At 41.7% G+C, this 23656-nt stretch overlaps 1 protein-coding gene across 11 annotated transcripts in view; it reads left to right on the top strand.

The window, feature by feature from the left end:
• The window catches only part of LOC125456346 (choline transporter-like protein 3), a 195778-nt gene extending 176761 nt beyond the window's left edge, over positions 1-19017 (top strand). For all 11 annotated transcript variants that reach the window (XM_059648053.1, XM_059648057.1, XM_059648059.1 and 8 more), the window contains 4 exons: positions 10512-10649; positions 12965-13201; positions 16424-16522; positions 17791-19017. In XM_059648053.1, the coding sequence (XP_059504036.1) occupies positions 10512-10649; positions 12965-13201; positions 16424-16522; positions 17791-17808 (492 nt within the window). In that variant the 3' untranslated portion in view covers positions 17809-19017. The remainder of the gene's footprint in view (positions 1-10511; positions 10650-12964; positions 13202-16423; positions 16523-17790) is intronic.
• The last annotated feature ends 4639 nt before the right edge of the window (positions 19018-23656 follow it).

Below are 23656 nucleotides of genomic sequence, written 5' to 3'. Positions count from 1 at the left end.
CCTCCAAATCATTTACATATATCACAAACAACAGTGGTCCCAGCACAGATCCCTGTGGAACACCACTGGTCACAGGTCTCCAATTTGAGAAACTCCCTTCTACTACTACCCTCTGTCTCCTGTTGCCCAGTCAGTTTTTTATCCATCTAGCTAGCACACCCTGAACCCCATGTGACTTCACTTTCTCTATCAGCCTGCCATGGGGAACCTTATCAAATGCCTTACTGAAGTCCACATCTATGACATGTACAGCCTTTCCCTCATCAATCAACTTTGTCACATCCTTAAAGAATTCTATTAAGTTGGTAAGACATGACCTTCCCTGTACAAAACCATATTGCCTATCACTGATAAGCCCATTTTCTTCCAAATGGGAATAGATCCTATCCCTCAGTATCTTGTCCAGTAGCTTCCCTACCACTGACGTCAGGCTCACTGGTCGATAATTACCTGGATTATCCTTGCTGCCCTTTTTAAACAAGGGGACAACATTAGCAAGTCTCCAGTCCTCTGGGACCTCACCCGTGTCTAAGGACACTGCAAAGATATCTGTTCGGGCCCCGGTTATTTCCTCTCTCGCTTCCCTCAGTAACCTGGGATAGATTCCATCCGGACCTGGGGACTTGTCCACCTTAATGTCTTTTAGGATACCTAACACTTCCTCCTTCCTTATGTCAACCTGACCAGGACTAAGCAAACATCTATCCCTAACTTCAACATCCATCATGTCCCTCTCCTTGGTGAATACCGATGCAATGCACTCGTTAAGAATAGAACATAGAACATAGAACAGTACAGCACAGAACAGGTCCTTCAGCCCACTATGTTGTGCCGACCATTGATCCTCATGTATGCACCCTCAAATTTCTGTGACCATATGCATGTCCAGCAGTCTCTTAAATGATCCCAATGACCTTGCTTCCACAACTGCTGGCAACGCATTCCATGCTCTCACAACTCTCTGTGTAAAGAACCCACCTCTGACATCCCCTCTATACTTTCCTCCAACCAGCTTAAAACTATGACCCCTCATGTTAGCCATTTCTGCCCTGGGAAATAGTCTTTGGCTATCAACTCTATCGATGCCTCTCATTATCTTGTATACCTCAATTAGGTCCCCTCTCCTCCTCCTTTTCTCCAATGAAAAAAAAGTCACCCATTTTCTCTGACTCAGCGCATAACTTTCCTTCTTTGTCCTTAAGTGGGCCAATACATTGTTGGGAGAAGCCAGCGAGAATAGTGGAGGGTCAGAGGTTCCTCAGGAATAAACAAAAGCAGGAGAAAGAGGAATCATTTGAACAACAAAAGAGCCTATATCAAATTTTAAGAACAAAACATATTTTACTTAATAGTTAATTCATTCTTTGTTTTCCTTGATAAAATAATATTTTTTGGAAGTAAAACATACATTTAGTTTTAAGAACATTCTTTTACTACATGAACATTACGTTTAACACCAGTTTTTGAATATCTTTCTATAATTAGCTTGTTCAAATCGATTGCTTTGGATAAATCTGTACTTTAATTAAGATTAGTCTGGTGATCTATAATTGTCCGGTACTTTTTAAAAGAAATCAATCTTCTTTTATGCTTTTCCTTGCTAAACTGATTTTTGTATTCACCTTGACAATAAAATGTGAGGCTGGATGAACACAGCAGGCCAAACAGCATCTCAGGAGCACAAAAGCTGACATTTCGGGCCTAGACCCTTCATCAGAGAGGGGGATGGGGTGAGGGTTCTGGAATAAATAGGGAGAGAGGGGGAGGCGGACCGAAGATGGAGAGAAAAGAAGATAGGTGGAGAGGAGAGTATAGGTGGAGAGGTGGGGAGGGGATAGGTCAGTCCAGGGATGACGGACAGGTCAAGGAGGTGGGATGAGGTTAGTAGGTAGGAGATGGAGGTGCGGCTTGAGGGTGGAAGGAAGGGATAGGTGAGAGGAAGAACAGGTTAGGGAAGCAGAGACAGGTTGGACTGGTTTTGGGATGCAGTGGGTGGAGGGGAAGAGCTGGGCTGGTTGTGTGGTGCAGTGGGGGGAGGGGACGAACTGGGCTGGTTTTGAGATGCGGTGGGGGAAGGGGAGGTTTTGAAGCTGGTGAAGTCCACATTGATACCATTGGGCTGCAGGGTTCCCAAGCGGAATATGAGTTGCTGTTCCTGCAACCTTCGGGTGGCATCATTGTGGCAATGCAGGAGGCCCAGGATGGACATGTCATCTAAAGAATGGGAGGGGGAGTGGAAATGGTTTGTGACTGGGAGGTGCAGTTGTTTGTTGCGAACCGAGCGGAGGTGTTCTGCAAAGCGGTCCCCAAGCCTCTGCTTCGTTTCCCCAATGTAGAGGTAGCCACACCGGGTACAATGGATGCAGTATACCACATTGGCAGATGTGCAGGTGAACATCTGCTTAATGTGGAAAGTCATCTTGGGGCCTGGGATAGGGGTGGGGGAGGAGGTGTGGGGGCAGGTGTAGCATTTCCTGCGGTTGCAGGGGAAAGGTGCCAGGTGTGGTGGGGTTGGAGGGCAGTGTGGAGCGGACAAGGGAGTCACGGAGAGAGTGGTCTCTCCGGAAAGCAGACAAGGGTGGGGATGGAAAAATGTTTTGGGTGGTGGGGTCGGATTGTAGATGGCGGAAGTGTCAGAGCATGATGCATTTCCTTTCCTTGTTATGTTCCAGATCACTGTAACAGTGAGGTTTTACCTCCCTAGGATGGCATATTCATTCCCAAAAACAAGGTCAAGAGGAATGAATGCTTTAAACCACATGCTATTAGCTGTAAGATTGTCCAGCTGTAAGTTGTTGGAAAAATGAAGCCAAAGGCTGTGCTGAAGCTGCTAAAACGCAACGTTCTTAAAGTATTTATACAGCCCCGAAATCTCTGTCGTCTCTTGTTAACTCTCATGTTGGCCCACAGTTTCTTCTGGAGGAACTCGTCTCTCAGGCTTTTCTTAAAAAATACAAAGCCCATGAGAAGCAGAACTCCTCCTCCCTGTCCCGGGGTTGGCAATTAAGGTATCCTTTTTGGCACCAACACTAAGTTTGTGAAGAAGGGATCAGTTGTTGCCACGACAACCATGTATCCATGGCCCCAGTGTAGCAGTGCATCTCTCATTGTATCGCTCGGTTCAGCTGCTTCACAAAAGCGCCGATTATTCACAGCAAGCAGTCCATGGAAAAAAAAACAGCAATTGGAAAAGTGCCCGGAGTGCTGTTCTCATGGCTCTCACTGGCTCATCTGCTGGCACTGACATTGCTCGAGGCTGGTCAGAAACCCGAGTTTCGATAAACATCTATACTTTTGCTAAGTAAATCTACAGTCGAAACAATCATTCAAACTTGCACAATTACGATGTCGTACGCTTTTCTGAGATAGATGCTGCTTTCTTGAGATCGGTGTTCCTCTTAAAAACGGACTCGGTACAAAATGGAGCCATTTTTTAAAAAAACATCACATAACTATCTTTCACTTTGTGGTGGACAGCTTGGTTTAATAATTCAGGGAGTTGTTTTATTTAAAACGCAAGTGTTGAGTACACAGCTCGCCAACTCTAAAGTTTAGCAAGTTGCTTCGGGTCAGCTTTATGTAGTGCAGTTTATTGCACATCGGCTCTGAGAGTTCAGACAGCTCTTCATCCCTGTAGCTTTAATGGGAAATCAGGAGGGGACTTTTCAAATTCAAGCCACAGGGTATGTACTGTCTTCGCTCCATGCCATATTTGAGTTTCTCTTTTTTTTCAAATGGCTTTCAGTGTCTTCAGTCACAGTCACTTTGCTCCTTCAACTGAAAGAGAAAGTGTGTCTGCTTTTGCCTGTATGATTTGAGTGTCCCCACTGGCATCTAATGGCCCTCTTGGCTTTCTTGTTTCACTGTGAGAGAAAAGTGAACACTCCCAGCAGGATGTACAAACACCAGTCACCTAGAGAATAGAAGATAATAAAGTGTGAAGCTGGATGAGCACAGCAGGCCAAGCAGCATCTCAGGAGCACAGATGCTGCTGGGCCTGCTGTGTTCATCCAGCCTCACACTTTATTATCTTGGATTCTCCAGCATCTGCAGTTCCCATTATCTCTGATACAACCTAGAGAATGGAGTTCAGTGCAGTAGAGTGTCTGCCAATTGAATATTGCTCTCGACCAGATGCTAGTGTTCAGAGCAGCATCGTGTTGTCTTTGTTTACATCGATTTGTTTAGAAACCTGTTGCATGTTATTTTACCCAATCACAATTTTTGTAGAAAGTGGATCACAAGCAATATCCTGGATGGAGGAATATAAATGCAGCTATCTTCACAATGACAGTTTTGAAAGTTTCTTGATATGAAAATTGTTTTCATTACAGTCCAAGCTTTATCATAGAATGACATAGCACAGAAGGGGTCAAAGATACATTTCAACCACCCTGAGTCTTTGAAGCAGTTATTCAAGTAGACCCCTGATCTTGTTCTCTTCCAGTAGCCTTTCTCGAATATTTATCCAATTTCTCTTTGAATGTTACTATTCAATCTGCTTTCACTGCACTCTCAGACAGCTAGTCCCTTTGAGATATGAACATTTATTTTCATACAGTAATTATCTCCTCACTGGTTGTTCTGTCAGCTGGGGATTTTAGTACCCTAGGAACTGACACATCAGCTAGTGAAAACAACTTTTCCTTAATTACTCTATCAAAACTGATGTTGAATGCATTAAATCTTCCTGCAGCCTTGCTTACTGTAGGATATGCAATTCCAGATCCTCCAGTCTCCCTGTATACTGAAGTCTCTCAGCCCAGTACTATTCTACTAAAACTCATCCACCACCTCTGCAAGGCATTGAATTCCTTCCAATAGTGTGGTGCTTGCTTTGAAATAGGTTGAGGTCTAAACCAGTGATTTATAAAGGATTAACCGAGCTTCCTTGTTGTTTGGCTCTCTGTCCTTTAACTTCATTAATATGAATGGAAAATATTTGATTCCTAGTTTCCAAACTCACAGATCGGATAACTTTCTAGTTACCAATTAATACACTCTGTGTCTTTGAACATAGAAGATAGAACAGTACAGCGCAGTACAGGCCCTTCAGCCCACATGGTTGTGCTGACCCATTATATTACTAAGATCAATCTCCCCTGCATACCCTACATTTTACTATTCTCCATGTGCCTATCCAAGAGTCGCTTAAAAGTCTCTGGTTCAGCCTTTCACCTTTGCGCTGTTAACTTTGAAACATGCAGTTTCTGTCGACACCTGTCCGGGAGACAGATGCCGAACTAAGCAGGTCCAGCACAGCTGGAACAACAGCCCTTTTCATAGTTTAACATGAAAATAACAGTCAAGGATCGCTGCAGCTTTCATTTAGTTCATTTCAGCAGGGCTGGAGTTTGAACTCTCCTGGAAGCTAGTCAGCAAAGAATGTACTGAGTTTCAGCGATACTTTGCACAGACTAGAGATTATTTTGGAGCCTAGAGGCTGTTAGCCATAGTACCCAGCTTTAAACTTTTCACAGATTGCAACAGCTGAATTCACTGGCATGAATGCCTTTTAATTTGACATGCTCAGGGCAGATTATTTTCTGGAAGAAGGCTTGAGATGATTTTAGCAAAAGAGCAGCCAATACCTTGTCATTCCTTATTGAAACGTCTAGATCCATCAATCGCTGTGTCAGCAGTTTATCATTAGGTGCCTACTTGGGCAACAGGTAAAACCATGAATCTGCCTGGAAATCACAAGCTTAATCAATGAGTAAAGATTTATATCTGTTGATGGTCCAGATGCATATGTATGTGTTTTGCCAGAAAGCTCATGTGAAGCAGGTGGAATTAGTTGCCACACATGGCAACCAAAGTATGGCCTTTCAGTTTGACCAGCGTGTGTCAGTAACAGATGGGGAGCAATCATGTATTGGAAGGTGCAGGGTTTGGCTAACTCACTGCAAGGAAGACTGCGCTGCAAGACTCATCAATCTTTTCTCACACATTGAAAATTATACCTGCGGATGTTTATCATCAAGCAGCCAGCAGACATTTTAAAAAAATTCAGAATATGAAAGCCTCCTGAAGCGAAGTGGGATGCAGGAGGTACAGATTCTCATGTGTTTGCATTCCCAGCCAGCTAGCTTGGGAAAATCTTGTGCAGCACCCATTGGGAGTCAGACAATGTGTCACCTCCCTAAAGTCCAGTACACTCTTTGCTTCCCTATAATCACACTCTCAGAGCTCACATTTTATTATGTGCACTGGTTAATTGAGTTAAACTTTACAAGATCCCCCTAAACAGCACTTATTTGAGGAGAAAACAGAGTTAACATTTTGGGTTCGGTGACCCTTCCTCAGATTGAATAGTTCTGAGAAAGGGTCACTGGACCCAAAATGTTAACTCTGTTTTCTCCTCCACAGATGCTGCCAGACCTGCTGAGCTTTTCCAGCAACTTTGTTTTTGTTCCTGATTTACAGCATCTGCAGTTCTTTTGGTTTTTATTAAGCACTTATTTGATATGTACAAATCCTAAAACTGCTTGCACCATTTTAACAGCTTCCACCGGCAATTTGACAGATATCCCACAGTTGCTGGTCCCCCTTTCCTAGGCTGAGAAATTTAGCTAAGTGGCTTCCATGAGCTACCAACCATCTTATTGAGACCAAGGATTGCGTGTGCAGGTTTGAAACAGGGGTTTAGTCCTTTACACACTGAAAGTCTGAAGCCCAATACTGACAGCATGTTTGGCATGTTATATCTTCCTCTGCCCCTCCCCTGTGCATTCCAAAGAAAAGATACATGCCTGACTTTCTCACCTGTTCTTTCTAGATTTTTACAAGAGAAGTTAGTGCACGATACTCTCAGGCATGAAAATTTATTATCAGCCTCCACGTACTTGGCATGGAGTGGGTTGGAGAGGGAGGCTCCATGGGATGTTCGGTGGGCTGAGGAGCAGTGGAGGACCTCTCACCCGTTCTACTAGTCCCAATGAAGCCAAGACATCAGAGTGTTCAGCCGCATGTAGTACCTAAGGTGCTTCTCTTGGGCATGGGCATCTGAGAGCTGGGTCAGCACCTGGGTTATCAAAGTTAAGCAATTCAGCCTTCCACCTAAGATTCTGGACCTTACATTTTGGGAAAGTTCAAAATGGATTTGCAATTTGACGTCGTTTTTAGGGAAACCTTGATTTCTTCCCTTACAGATTTTCTTAATGCTCTTTTTTGTCACATTGCTGCACTGTTGTTTAATATGTACACAGAATCAGAAAATTGTTGTGGTGCAGAATGAGGCCATTTGGCCCAAGGTGCCTGCATCAATTTTATTTCTAGAGCCAATTTCCTGCTTCCCTGCACATCAAACAATTTCTATCCAAATTCAGTAATCCAATGTCCTTTCGAATTCCTCAATGGAGCTGCTGCCACCACAATTGCAGAGGCTGCATTCCATACCCTAACTACTCACTGAGTGAAAAAGTTCTTTCTAAGATTACCCTTTCTTGTTCTGCACATCATTTTAAATCCACAACCCCTCGTCTGTTCTTTTTCTTGAAGCAGGAGTAGCTTCTCCCCATCTACTCTGACCAGACCACATATTATTTTAAAACCCTCTGTCAAATCTCTTCTCAGCCACTTTATCTCCGAGGAGCACAGTCCTAACTTCTTGAACCTACTCTCATAACTGAAGTTGCTCATTACTGGAACATTTTTGTGAATCACTTCTGTACTTTCTCCAATGCTTTTAAATCTGTCCTATAATGGGGCACACAGAATGGTACATAATACACCAGCCTAGGTCTAACAAGGGTTTTGTGTAAGTTTAACGTCACCTCCCTGCTACTGTACTCCATGCCCCTATTAATAAGCCTTAGACACTGCATGCTTTATCACTGCTCTCACTACCTGTCCTGCCACTTTTAGTGATCTGTGCATTTATACGTCTAGGTCCCTGTGCTTCTGTAGCCCCTTTAGAATTGCACTCCTATGTTATACTGTCTTTGTGATTTTCCATTCAAATTGCGCTATCTCCCTCTTATCTGCATTTACCACTATTTGCTGACTCCACCAACTTGTCCATGTTATTCTGGAGTTCCACATTGACCTCCTCAGTTCCAAATTCTTCCAAGTTTAGTGTCATCTCCAAACTTTGAAATTGTCCCCTGCACACCATTGATCCAGGTCAATGACATATATCAGGAGAAACCAGTCTCCCAGTACTGATCCCTGGGGGTCCTTCCTCCAACAAACCATCTTCCGGCCTTAAAAAAAATCTGTTGACCATGTCTTGTGATTCCTACCACTCAGCCAATTTTGTATTCACTTTGCTACTGTCATTACATTTAACAGTACCTGTCAATTGCAGTTTATATTACCCCTGTCAGTTACACTTAACAGTAATTCATACATCCTTAAAATAAATAGTGCGATTGTGATACTTCATTAAAATCAGCCGTTACAAAAGGCTGGAATTCCAAATTTATTTTTGAAACTATGCCTTAGTTTTAGTTTCTGCCTGACTCTGCCTCTATTTAAAAAAAATGTCTTAGGATAGAATAAGTGAGAGACAGTTACCAGAAGCCAGTTAAAATTACAAAAAATAATAGTATTGCAATTAATGTGAGCCAAGTTGCTAGCAAGTAATTCAGTTTGGGTATAATCAGGAGAGTCCATTTAACTTTTTTTGGTGAACAGCTGAAAGTATATTCCTCTGATTCCATACTAGTGAACCATAGGCTTGACATGACTTCTGAGGATGAAGCTGCAATAGTTTCCCCAGGATTCCAAGACAGACTGCAATGCAGTGACCCCTTCTGCAAAGTGATTGTATCCAGCGAGAAATGCAAGGATTGATATCCAACACAGTTTGGTTCATCTCACTTGCTGTCTTGGTTCACTCATGTAAATTGGGTAATTGTGGTAAACTGATGTGAACTGAACAGCAAAGAAACAAGAGGATACTAGAAAGGGATGATAATGTGTGTTGTTACATGGGAAAAGCAGCGGGGGCACTTTCTAATTACACATTTTTGTGGGAAAGACAAAAGAAATAAAGATGGTTAAAAAATCTTGAATTTTCACTGATAAGAGATAATGGGAACTGCAGATGCTGGAGAATCCAAGATGACAAAGTGTGGAGCTGGATGAACACAGTAGGCCAAGCAGCATCTTAGGAGCACAAAAGCTGATGTTTCGGGCCTAGACCCTTCATCAGAGAGGGGGATGGGGAGAGGGTTCTGAAATAAATAGGAAGAGAGGGGAAGGCAGACCAAAGGTGGATAGAGGAGAAGATAGGTGGAGAGACAATAGACAATAGGTGCAGGAGTAGGCCATTCAGCCCTTCAAGCCAGCACCACCATTCATTATGATCATGGCTGATCATCCACAATCAGTATCCTGTTCCTGCCTTATCCCCGTAACCCTTGATTCCACTACCTTTAAGAGAGGAGAGTATAGGTGGGGAGGTAGCGAGGAGATAGGTCAGTCCGGGGAGGACGGACAGGTCAAAGAGGCGGGATGAGGTTAGTAGGTGGTAAATGGAGGTGCGGCTCGAGTTGGGGGAGGGGGGATAAGTGAGAGGAAGAACAGGTTAGGGAGGCGGGGACGAGCTGGGCTGGTTTTAGGATGGCCACTCTCTCCGGGACTCCCTTGTCAGCTTCACACTCCCCTCCAACCCCACCACACCCGGCACCTTCCCCTGCAACCGCAGGAAGTGCTACACTTGCCCCCACACCTCCTCCCTCACTCCCATCCCAGGCCCCAAGATGACTTCCCATATCAAGCAGATGTTCACCCGCACATCTGCCAATGTGGTATACTGTATTCACTGTACCCGTTGTGGCTTCCTCTACATTGGGGAAACCAAGCGGAGGCTTGGGGTCCGCTTTGCAGATCACCTCCACTCGGTTCGCAACTAACAACTGCACCTCCCAGTCGCGAACCATTTTAACTCCCCCTCCCATTCCTTAGACGACATGTCCATCCCGGGCCTCCTGCAGTGCCACAATGATGCCACCCGAAGGTTGCAGGAACAGCAACTCATATTCCACTTGGGAACCCTGCAGCCCAATGGTATGAATGTGGATTTCACCAGTTTCAAAATCTCCCCTTCCCCCACTGCATCCCAAAGTCAGCCCAGCTCGTCCCCGCCTCCCTAACCTATTCTTCCTCTCACCTATCCCCTCCTCCCACCTCAAGCCACACCTCCATTTCCCACCTACTAACCTCAACGCGACTCCTTGACCTGTCCGTCTTCCCTGGACTGACCTATCCCCTCCCTACCTCCCCACCTATACTCTCCTCTCCACCTATCTTCTCCTCTATCCATCTTCGGTCCGCCTCCCCTCTCTCCCTATTTATTTCAGAACACTCTCCCCATCCCCCTCTCTGATGAAGTGTCTAGGCTTAAAACGTCAGCTTTTGTGCTCCTGAGATGCTGCTTGGCCTGCTGTGTTCATCCATCTCCACACTTTGTTATCTTGAATTTTCATTGTGTTACTTTAAAACTAATTCAGTGTCTGGAGCACCAGTGTTTTACACGTAGCCCAGTTGTACCTTTTCTGTTTCAGAATGCGTACATTGCAACTGCAATCAATGGGACAAATTTCTGTACCTCGGCTAAAGAAGCTTTCTTTCTGATTGTAAACAATGCGCTGAATGTGGCAACGATCAACTGCTTTGGAGACTTTCTTCTGTTTCTTGGAAAAGTGAGTATTTTAATGAGCCCTGAGAGGCTGCCACTTGCACGCTGTGAAAGTGAAGGATTTTCCTAAATATTGGTACTTATTGTGAATCGTTCTTTGCTTTGCCATTCTCACAACTAAGAATATGTCTCCTCTAAAGAGATAAAGTCGTCATACTCTTACTAGACCATTGGGCTGATCTCTCATTAGAGAGAGGTGATTGGTGGTGATTTAACCTTAAAGGTCACCATACCTCAGAATAGACTGAGGAGGACAGTCCTTCATAGTAGCCTCAGCCAGTGTGGGAATTGAACCCACGCTGTTGGCATCACTGTTATTCTTACCGGGAATTAGTGTGACATTCTCTACTACTTAAAGAGTTCAGAACTTTTACTTATATTGGGCAGATCAATGTCTTGCTGAATACTTGAAAATAGAACTAATCCGATGTCATTAAAGTAATATCATACATATAAATTAAACTCGCGTCAAATACTAGGAGGAGCTTTGGAATTTTAAATGAAAGATTGCACGTAAAGCAGGTTATTGTTGCAGACCATGGTCGAGCTTGTAATCAAAATGGGACTGAAACCAAGGGTGAATTGAATCCTTATTTTGGTTGTGCAACAAAGCTTTATGTATAATAACCAATAGCCGATGGTAGAATCAAATGGGCTGTTGAAGAAAGTAATATAAGGTCAGAAGTCACACGACACCAGGTAATAGTCCAATAGGTTTATTTGAAATCACAAGCTTTCGGATTGCCAGATGAAGGAACAGTACTCTGGAGTTGTGCTTTCAAATGAACCTATTGGACCATAACCTGGTGTCGTGTGACTTCTGACCTTATATTACTTTCTTCAACAGCCTATTTGATTCTACCATCGGCTATTGGTTATTATACATAAAACTTTGTTGCACCTGGTGTCATGTGACTTCTGACTTGTCCACCCCAATCCAACACCAGCACCTCCACGTCATGGCTACCACCAAAAGAGATATAGCTAGACATTGGTATGGCCATTTTTGGAGCACTGCATGCAGTTCTGGTCACCCTGGTATAAAAAGGATATAATTAAACTAGAAAGAGTGCAGTAAAGATTTACTAGGATGCCTTCTGGACTGGAATATTAGAACAGGCTGGATGGACTGGGTCTTTTTCCCTGGAGTGTAGGAGACTGAGGGATGACCTTACAGGGGTCTATAAAATCATGACAGACATAGGTAGGGCAGATAGCCAACAGCTTTTCTCCATGGTAAGGCAGTCTAAAATTGTAGGGCACAGGTGAGAGGGGAGAGATGCCAAAAGGTTCTGAGGAGCGTGTTTTTCACACAGTGGGTGGTGAGTGTCCGGAATGGGCTGCCAGAGGTAGTGATGGAGGTGAGTAAAATTTTGTCATTTAAGAAACATTTGGATAGGTAAATGGGTGGGATAGGTTTGGAGGGATATGGACCAATACAGGCAAATGGGACTACATTAATTGTTGAAACTGGGCTGCATAGACAAGTCGGGCCAAAGGGCTTAGTTCCATGCTGTAAACCTCTATGACTCAAATCTGCTTTAATCTTCATTTCATGGATCATTTTTAAAGCTGCATCATTCAGAGATATAGGCCCCTGTGAGTGGTATTGGTGATATAAATAATCTGAAGGCCAACCTGATTCTATGACAGTGCTGAGGGAATGTCACATTCTCAGAGGTGTCTATTTCAGGCAAGGAATTGAAACTGTCTGGCTGCAGTTCTTCAGGTAGATTTTAGGAATTACTGTTGCATAATTTAGGGAAGATGCATGTTTGCCAGTTTGCATGTTTTGTTTCAATCTTAGCCGAGACTGGTTCCACAACAATCCTACTCTTACCCAACCTTCTTGATTGTGTTTCCTGAATGGGTTGACTGACAGAGAAGTGTTAATAATAGCTAGACACTCCTCTTCTAACTCATGTCAAGTGTATCAACCAGTGTGCTGTCTCAAGATTAGCTAACTCAATAAAAACAGGAAGGAATGTAGGGTGAAAAATTAGAGGGATTGTTGTGTTAATTCAATAACTCTTCATGGTTAGAATGATTCCGCTGCGATAAACCCACTCGGCAATTGAATATATGAAGTGATGTTTCCAGTGAATTTAGTGTGAGACCTCACGTGGAAAAATGGCCATTTTAGTGAGGTACCAGGAAGGCTACCAGCTTGCTATATCCCAATAAGGAGAAAATAAATTGACCAAGAAAATTGTAGTTATGCAAATAATCATCATCAGTGACATAGTCATCTTCAGTGAGGAACGGAAATTTGCGTGGTTTCTGTCAGTAACATGCATCAATATGTTTTGTTCTTTTCAGGTATTTGTTGTGTGTTTCACAGTCTTTGGAGGCCTCATGGCATTTAACTACAATCGTGATCTGAATGTTTGGGTAGTTCCACTTATTATGGTGTCCTTTTTTGCCTATTTGATGGCACATTGCTTTTTATCCGTATTTGAAATGGTGGTGGATGTCTTGTTCATGTGTTACGCTGTTGATCTGGCCACGAATGATGGGTCAGCTGAAAAGCCTTACTTCATGGACAAGGAGTTAATGGTGAGTATTAAAGGCTAATTTCCACTCCCTCATTCTGGAATAAATCAAAATGAGGTTGGAGATGAAGGGAGTTGCACTGAAACATTCTACAGCATTCAAAACCCACAGGGGGCTGATGAATTCTGACTTGAAAGCCCCTAAAACACCTGGGAAAATCCAATAAACAGGGCAACTCATCAGAAAAAACCTCAGCAACATACACAACTGTCAGAATTTCTAAGGAACTGTTCCTCCAATCACAGACACTTTATCACCAGGTGAGCCTATCAACAACTAATGCAGGAGAGAAAGATGGAGAAAGAAGGCAGAGAAAGACTGCAAAAGGAAAGAGAACAGTTTTGAACCAATCAGTGAAGGAATACTCAGCTAACGAGGAACTGGCAAAACTGTACTTCAGTGGAGTAAATATTTGTTTGCAAATGTGAAAGCTCCAGTTTTCAGGAGCTACTGTATATAAAAGATGATGTAGATGCTATTGTAACAAACACACTCAGTTGTTAAATTTAAATCTAAGATTGAGATCGGAGATGAAGAAGGGTAGTAACTGGCTAAAACTTTACAACTTTGTGCATAGGCAGTGACAATGCATTAGATGTGACCCCACCAATCACTGGAAGATTTGTCTAGGATGATAGCTGTTTGTACATAGAAGTGTGTCAGTTATTTCAGATTTTTGTTTGTTGATCCTACCTGGTGATACTAAAGTCAAACACTTAATTGAAAGCTGGCTTAATAGGTTCATAATGAATCATTTGTTTTTACAGTTTGTGGTTGTTGACTTGTTTGCCAAGCTGACTTGTTCTCATTCAGATGTTTCATCACCATGCTAAGTAACATCATCAGTGGAGCCTCCAAATGAAGCGATGTTATTTTACTCTGCTTAGAATTTATACTCTCTGGTTCGTTATGGTGATTAGTGTCATTTCTGGCTTGGATCTGTCTGGGTTTGTACATAGGATCCAATTCTATATGTTTGTTCATTGCATTGCGGGTGGAGAACCATGCCTGTAGGAATTCCTATGCATACCTATGTTTGGCTTGGGCTACTATGGTTACCTTGTCCCAGTTAAATGAAGGCCATCAGTTTAACTGGGACAAGGTAACCATAGTAGCCCAAGCCAAACATAGGAATTCCTACAGGCATGATTCTCCACCCGCAATGCAATCAACAAACATATAGAATTGGACCTCATATACAAACCCATACAGATCAAAACCAGAAATGACACTAATCACCATAACGGACCAGACAGTGTAAATTCCAAGCAGGGTAGAACAACATTGCTTCATTGGAGGCTTCACTGATGATGTTACCTAGCACTCTGACAAAATGTCTGAACGAGAACAAGCCAGCTCAGCGAGTAAGTCAACAACTTCACCCACAACATGAGCTACAGATCTTTGCCAAAACCTTGAATTTTTGCAGTTTGTCACTGAACATATTCGCACGAGGCTGCCAATTGAAATTAACAAAAGCACAGGTTTACTTACTCCATGAAAAGAAAGCTATATACAAATAAAGACAGTTTATAAAGATCCTGACATAATTAGCAAAATATTGCAGTCTTGTTCACTGCAGCATCCTGTACAGTTAACAAATCCCAGTTCATTATTACTTTTATCTTAGCCAGCCAAGTTAAAAAAAAAATTAAAACATTTCCACTTCAGAGGGCTTGAATTCCTTTTCAAGTCTGATGTCCTAAAAATGACTATCCCATTCCGATGGCCTGAACCTGTCTTAATTTCTGACAGCTTGAAGACTTCACTAATGACCTGCAGTTCTGCCCAGCTGAAACTATTCTTTTAAAATGAAAACCAGATTCTCCTGAACAGAAATTTGCTTCTCAACTGCAAGTACTGGTGGCTATGCTGTATGTCATAAAAGATCAAGTTCCAGGACATCAATGTAGGAGTTCCTCAGGGTGGTGTTCTAAATCCAACTACCCTCACATCCTTGTTAATGACCTTGCCTCCTTTCTAAGGTCAGAAATGCAGTTGTTTGCTGATGACTGCACAAAGTTCAGCACCATTCACTACTCCACAGATGATAAAGCTCTTCATGCCTAGGAGTAGCAAGTCCTGGATGATATCCAGGTTTGGGCTAACAAGTAGCTTAGTCGTAAGTGCTAGTCATTGACTCAGTCCAAAAAGAACCAAATTTCCAAGTCGTCTGCCTTTTTTTTATATTGACTCCTCCTCCTGCTTTCTAATTTTTGAGCCCGAGATCCAGGATCTGTAACATTTTAACTACTACTACTTTTTGTTCCAAATCTCTAACTGATGTGATTTGAAATATCTCACATCAACATAAATACAAAAGGTATTGCTACTCCTTAATTGCATCACCTAATAAATTAGTAACAATGAAAAAGGAGCCCCTGATAACCAAAAGGTAGCTGCAATGAAATCTCAAAAACCCTCAAAAAAAGTTTTGATTGATTGATTTTATCGTCATGTGTACCAAACGGGCACAGCAAGCACGTACAGATTTAAAAAAACTAAGTTTAAAGTTTAACCTGTGAACTACCGTCTTCAAAAATTAACTTGCAAATCAAAAATGTTAGGCAGTCACAATGTGAATGAAATGTAACGTCCTAGATATTGTTGCAGTTTAGAAAGGCACCTTGTACAGAAACGTGGAAAGCTCGCAAATGCCCAATTATAATGTCATGAGACATTGCTTCACCTCAAATTTGAAATTACTTGTATTTTTAATAAGTGCAACAAATAATTTTCCTGTTGCTCTCTGGATTCCTTCCAGATCAGCATATTAAAAACTATCACACCAGTTGTGTGTGTCAACACTGACTTACCGCTACAATAACTCAGTGAAGCAAACATAGTTACTGTGCCATGAACTGCAACTAATGACTGGCACTTAGCTGATGCTCATTAATTTCAGGAATGAGACTCTCTGGTGCAAGGCATCCTTTCAACAACTTTGCTGAAGTTGCTTTTTATTAAATGATTGATTTATGCTCCATGAGATAGTCCTTGAGACCTTGAAATATTTGTATTGGTTTACTACAAGGAAAAGAAATGTTAGAGGTGAAAACCCATTTAATAATTGGCAGCCGCTGCATTCTGTGTGTTCGTGTGCGTGCGTCTGGTCACCATGCTGCCATAACAATTACAGGTTTTGACTTCTTATAGGCATAAAAAAAACAGAAGTATGATTTGTTCTAAGAACTCTACTTCTCTAATTCTTTTGCTGCTTTCTAGGAATTTATAGGTAAAAGCAATCGAAAATATAAGAGGATCAGTCGAAATAACACAGACAAGCTGGAAAATAACCAAAACGCAACACAACTACTGCCAATGGTCAGTGTAACAATCTGTTCCAGAGTATGTTAAACTGCTGCACAGACATTTCAGTTCTAAATACTCTTAAATGATGTATGTTGTGAATTCCATGTGTTTAAAATAAAATAAATGAGGCGGATATAATTTTATCTGTCACTAAACAGCAAGTATGTTCCTAAGTTTGTGCTTGAAGTTATAGATATCCGTGCATCAAGTGTTATGGATTAAGTTTGCATGAAAAAACTACAGTATTTGAATTGACAGTTTAAAGGTAGGGGCTCATCTTATCTATTACAGAGATCTGGGGGTTTTAAGTTGTGCTGTTAGCAATGCCTTCCAATAGGAAGCAGAACTCAAAAACTTGCATTTCTGCAGCAACTTTTCAATAGGAGATGGATAGACTATTTGGCTACTGTAAATGGAGGGATCAAGAAGTAGTAAAGAACAGTTAATCATGAGAAATGAAATTGGTGACTTCAACCAAAGGAGGAGAATTAGAATTGTTCTGAAGGGATTTAGACAGGAAATTATGGGGAGCAATGGCACACAAAAAACCTGAGAGAATGGAACATTAGACATGGGGTACAAGTTGAGGGTGGGTTTTTTGAGAATAGTAGCTGTATAATGTCAACATCAGCGTAAAGAAAAGATATGGATTTAGTTTCTGGTGAAGGAGATTCTGAAAGGAGCATGAAAGAAGCTACAGGGTTTTTAAAAAAAGAGTCAGGATTAGGAATAAACGAGAAGCTGAAGTGACTGGAAAATATATAGAAGCACCTCAAACGTTGTTGCATATGAGGATGGAGATATTTTGTTAAGATTCTGAAATTGTGCTTGATCTCCAAGGTAACGCTCAGAAGCGAGATGCATGCTGTGACTTGAGACGACAAACTACATTTGGTTGAACAACCACGCTAATCAAATTCCAGATGCACTCTAGTCTGCAGCACTCATATGTAGCGGAACATAGTTCATTGTAGATGGGTGTGCTTTGCCATCGATGCATAGAATTGGGAACATTACTGAACAGCTCAAAAGTGTTAAGCAATTTATGCAGCAAAAACGCAGCTGATATAGTCAAGCCAGGATTTTCTGGTCACCTGCCCCACAGAATCAGTAAAGAGCAGTCATAGGTGATATGGCAGCTACGTATGCAAAACCACAGTAACTTATGAAATCCTGTCCATGCCACATTAAAATGTTCACTTAGCATAAATATTTTGTGTAATTATGTATAGTTCTAAACATCACAGCTACAAATTAAAATGTTATTCTTTTGTTTGCAGGACATAAATACAGCTTGATTGGTTTCGATTGAAATGGATTATCAACATTCAGACATTTTCATTTGATTGCTGCAAACTAACTAGAGAACTGAGCTCTACTATCAATTGTGTGGTCCACACAGATGTATTTTGAGCAATAATTTTTTTTAAAAGAATGTTTTGTTGTTGTTTAGACACTCACCAGATGCTGTAACACTTTCAATAAGCTGAACTGTGACAAATGCAGGGTCCTTATGCTATTTAATCCACAGAGAGCTGGTATAAAACCGAATTTCTTATATTCACAGGTAACACACCCAATGATATTAGCTCTAGGTTAGTTCCAAATGTTTCCCCAATGTCCACTAGCTGCCTTGCTAAATGATTGGGGAGAGTTTCAATGCTAACACCTATCTTCTGGGAAAATGAATATATTGCCCGTCATGACAAATAATAATCTGTAAATAAGTTGAATGATGACCATGAAAATCCCATCTGGTTCACTAACGTCTTTTAAGGATGAGAATCTGCCACCCTTGCCTGGTTTGGGCTTCGTATGACCCCAGACCCACAGCAATGCAGTTGACTCTTAGCTGTGCTTTGGGAAATTAGGGACAGGCAATAAATCCTGGACCAGCTTGAGACATCCAGATGCCATGATGAATTAAAAGCAAAACTGAAATTTTAAATACATAACTATCTTCATTGCTCACTATTTCAAAAATTTCAAAAAAAAACTTCCGACTTCTACGTTTAAAAAAAATACAAGTTTACAATTAAACAAGTTTTGAAAGTTTTAGTATTAACATTAAAGTCTTTTTATCTGTAATATTATATTGTCATAAAACATTAACATTGCTTTCTGATCCCTTCTATCTTTATGAATAACAGCAGACCCCACCCCTCCATCATGTTAATGCTAAAGCCTTGAAGTCCTGTTTAAGCTGTAGTAGCGTGCTTTTTTCTGTAATATGGGAGGGAATATGCACAAAGGGAGGTAGAGGTTTGGAACTCTTCCACAAATGGCTTTTGATGCTAAATCAATTGTTAGTTTTAAATCTGAAATTTATGTTAAGCAACAGGTATTAAAGGATATGTGCCAAAGGTAGGTATACAGAGTTAGACCACAGATCAGCTGTAATCTCAGTGAATGGGAAAATAGACTCAAGGGACTGAATGGCCTACTCCTGTTCATATGTTTCTTATGAAATTAAAATAAAACTAACAGCCTTGACTTGCTATGAAAAATAGTACTGTGAATTGTGTGTAATTCAAGTTTTATGTCTTCAAGTTTGATGTCAAATTAATATCAAACCTATGTGCTTACTAGTCCTAAGCAGGAAAAAAATATATACTTGGTAATATGTAGATGTTAAAGATTTTTTTCACTTATAAAACTGCCTTTAGTACTAATACTTAATGAGTCACTTCTGTTTGATCATCTACATCACAAATATTTCACTCAACTGAGCACAAAAGCTCATTTAGATTGAGTAACCCCAATGTTAGCTTGACATTGTAATTTAAAGATTTTATATTTCATAAATGAAGCCGTGGATAAGCCTATTCCCTCAAAAGGACATTACAATTCATGCATTATAACAGTTCAGTTAACAAATGCAAGAGAGTAATGTACTTTTTTTTAAAACCAGTTGATCTTAACGATGAAGTCCTTTTTAGTATTGTGTCATAGCACAGAACAATTCGTTAAAATACTGTTTATTCTATAGCAAATCTGTGAATTTAAATGTGTCATATTAAAAGTTGCAACGGATGAAGAATTGCAAGCTCTTACAATTTACACTAGCATTTCAGCTCAAATGCCAGTTGTACTAAAGTCAGTCTGCTTTATCCTGCATGTACAAATGATACTGGGTGAGTCTCAACAGGGTGAAAAACAGTGTGCTTAGACAAAGATAACAAGGTGTAGAGCTGGATGAACACATCAGGCCAAGCAGAATCTTAGGAGCAATAAAGCTGACGCTTTGGGCCTAGACCGTTCATTTTTCCTGCTCCTCTGATGCTGCTTGGCCTGCCATGTTCATCCAGCTCTACACCTTGTTATCTTGGATTCTCCAGCATCTGCAGTTCCTATCATCGCGTGCTTAAACAGATTTATTTTAACCATTTCACAAAGTATGTGCACATTAATTTCAGATCACGAGATTCACAGATTTTATCATTGAGAAAAACCTAAGTGTCAAATCTAGTGGAATTCCCCAAGTGTTTTTTTTTAAAACGGATATGATTCTCATTTGTGTTGTTTGAAAAACAAGATATAGAAAGTTATTCAAGGGGCTAATGAGAGAACATTCTTGTCCTATCTCTATTGTTGTTGTAGTAGTAGTGGTACTTTGAGACTAATTTGCATGTCCTTTGTACTTTCAATAGCCTATAAACACAAGGCAGTTATTCTGACTATGCCCTAAAGAACGACACACAAAGAAATAGCGCTGGTTGAATGTGGTGGTGGATGAAGAGTTGAGAAGCCCAGGACAGCAGAAAATGTACATTTGTATAGCGTCTTTCATGAATGTAAAGCATCTGATGCCAATAAAGTGTAATCACTTTACTAATATAGAAGTCCACATGCATTTTAAACCAGGACTTCACTGAGTGGATCAATGGCTTAGAGCTCAGTTAAATTGTCCTAGATAGTGACAAACATTTAACAATTGATGCATTGTTTAGCCTCATTACGACTCGAGCATCTAAAAGAAAATGGAATTCAATTTTACCACTCTGCCAGCTATAATCTAGAGTTGGTTGGCTCCCCGCCACTGAGCGGCAACAAAGCCATGCTGTGCTAAAGAACCTGGAGCACAAATTCAACCATGAAAACATGCAGCAGCAAAATGAAGGTCTTAGTTAAAATGCCAATACCTCATTTTAGAAAGTTTCTACTTTACCCCGATCATTCTGCGCAGTTAATGTTTTGCATGCTGTTTTAAATGACTACCAGTAAGAAAATTGTGATAAAAGATAGTTTTAGAAAATATTTTCCAAAGGAAATGTAAGGAGATTATGTAAACTGAAATTCCAACAGCTGTTTTCAGTACCATCTTACCCACCATACTTTGTTTAGATAGATTTCCCAATTAAATTACTGATTAAAACTAGTGAGCTAGACAATAAAACACAATTGCACAGAATTATGTATTGTTACTGGCTAAAAGTTTCTAGGTATGTTGTTTCCTTCTGCTTTTGTAGGAGATAATAGTGAATTGAGAAACTAATGAGTAAACCATTCATGTGACATCACATGGACTGTAATAATCCTTTCAGGCAGGACACCATCACTTTGCCAAAGACATTTAGAGATTGGGCAATTGGATGCCAGGAGAGGAGTGCGTATGGTATTAATCATTGGGGCCTGTGGTTTTGGCAGGCCTGGTCACAGGCAGTACTATCCTCAATATGTTTGCCAAAAAAAGAAAACACCATGGGCATGGTGCTCTGGAACGAAGTTCCAATCTTGAAATGGGGTTGTCCTAGCATGAGAGTCCAAGTCCCCATTTTGACAGTGCTTTCTGGATAATGTATCACTGGGTCACTCACTGGTCCTTCCACGTAGGCACTATCGCATTGAAGAATAATAGTGCTCAATATACACAAAAGGCCCATATTCAGGGTCTATTAGAATGGTTGAGGAACTATTTAGATTATTCTATAAGAATTTGTTGGGAACGAACGAGACTCATGGTTGGTGTGTTGCCTCCCAGGTGCCAGGGTCCGTGATGTCTCGGATCATGTCTTGGGGGTCCTGAAGGGAGAGGGTGACCAGCCCCAAGTCATGGTCCACGTAAGTACCAATGACACAGGTAGAGGGATAGAGATGTCGGCAGGATTTCAAGGAGCTCGGGTGGAAGCTGAGAGCTAGAACAAACAGTGGTTATCTCAGGTTTGTTACCCGTGCCACGTGACAGCAAGGCAAAGAACAGGGAGAGATTTCAGCTGAACATGTCGCTGCAGGGATGGTGCACGAGGAAGGGCTTCAGGTACATGGACAATTGGGCCTCATTCTAGGGAAGGTGGGATCTCTACAAACAGGATGGTTTCCACTTGAACCAGAGGGGTACTAATATCCTGGGTGGGAAATTTGCTAGTGCTATTCAGGTGGATTTAAAACTAGCTCAGCAGGGGGATGGGAAACTGAGGTGTCGTTCCAGTACACAGGAGGGACAGAGCAGGGAGGACATGGACAGGATCTCACTGTCACAGGAGTGTGCTGGCAGACAGCCAGCTGGCTTGAAGTGTGTCTACTTCAACGCAGGAGTATCCGGAATAAGGTAGGTGAGCTTGCAGCATGGATAGGTACCTGGGACTTCGATGTTATGGCCATTTTGGAGACATGGATAGAGCAGGATCAGGAATGAATGTTGCAGGTTCCAGGGTTTAGATCTTTCATTAAAATCAGGGAAGGTGGTTAAAGAGGGGGAGGTGTAGCTTTGTTAGTCAGTCAGGGACAGTATAACGGTGGCTGAAAGAACTTTTGGCGAGGACTCGTCTACTGAGGTGGTATGGGCTGAGGTCAGAAACAGGAGAGGAGGTGTCACACTGCTGGGAGCTTGTTATAGGCCCCCACAAAGTTCCAGGGATGTGGAGGAGAGGATTGGCAAAACGATTCTGGGCAGGAGTGAAAGAAATAGGGTGGTCATTATGGGAGACTTTAACTTCCCTAACATTGACTGGAATTGCTATAACTCTAGTATGTCGGATGAATCAGTTTTTGTCCAATGTTTGCAGGACAGTTTCCTGACACAGTATGTCGAAGGGCTGACAAGAGGGGAGGCCACACTGGATCTGTTACTTGGTAATGAACCAGGCCAGGTGTTTGATTTAGTGGTAGGTGAGCACTTTGGAGAGTGTGACCATAATTCGGTTACGTTTAGTTTAGCGATGGAAAGGGATAGGAACATGCCACAGGGCAAGAGTTATAGATGGGGGAAGGGTAATTATAATACAATTAGGCAAGACTTAGGAGGCACAGAATGGGGTACCAAAATGCAGGGGATGGGGACAATCGAAATGGGGAGCTGGTTTAAAGGACAGATATTGCGTGTCCTTGATAGGTATGTCCCTGTCAGGCAGGGAGGAAGTGATAAGGTAAGGGAACTGTGGTTTACTAAAGAAATTGTATCTCTTGTTAAGTGAAAGAGGGAGGCTTATGTGACGATGAGACGAGATGGTTCAGATGAGGCTATGGAGAGTTACAGATTAACTAGGAAAGATTTAAAAGGAGTGTGAGTTAAGAAGAGCAAGGAGGGGATATGAGCAGACATTAGCAGGTAGAATAAAGGAGAACCCTAAAGCTTTCTACAGGTATGAGTAATAAGAAGATGACTAGGGTAGGAATAGGGCCAGTCAAAGACAGAAGAGGGACGTTGTGTGGGGACCCTGTGGAGATCGGAGAGGTCCTGAACGAATATTGCTCATCTGTTTTCACTCAGGAAAAGGAGAATATTATAGAGGAGAAGACTGAGTTAGGGGCTTCTAGAATTGAAAGGATTGAGGTTAATAAGGAGGAGGAGGTGTTATCAATTCTAGAAGGTGTGAAGGTCAATAAATCCCCTGGGCTGGACGGGATTTTTCTGAGGATTCTCTGGGAAGCTCGGGAGGTGGTGGTGGAGCCTTTGGCCTTGATCTTTGAGTCCTCATTGTCTACACGTTCAGTGCCAGAGGACTAGAGGATTACAAATGTTGTGCCCTTGTTCAAGGACGGCAGTAGAGATAACCCAGGTAATTAGAGACCTTTGAGCCTTATGTCTGTTGTAGGAAATGTTCTGGAAAGGATTATAAGAGATAGGCTTTATAATCATCTAGCAAGCAACAATTTGATTTGAGATAGTCAACATGGATTCGTCAAGGGCAGGTCGTGTCTCACAAA

Source organism: Stegostoma tigrinum, chromosome 8, assembly GCF_030684315.1.
Source record: "Stegostoma tigrinum isolate sSteTig4 chromosome 8, sSteTig4.hap1, whole genome shotgun sequence".
Taxonomy (NCBI): domain Eukaryota; kingdom Metazoa; phylum Chordata; class Chondrichthyes; order Orectolobiformes; family Stegostomatidae; genus Stegostoma; species Stegostoma tigrinum.
Note: the sequence above shows the minus strand (reverse complement) of the source record. Positions and strands in the feature narration are given on the sequence as shown.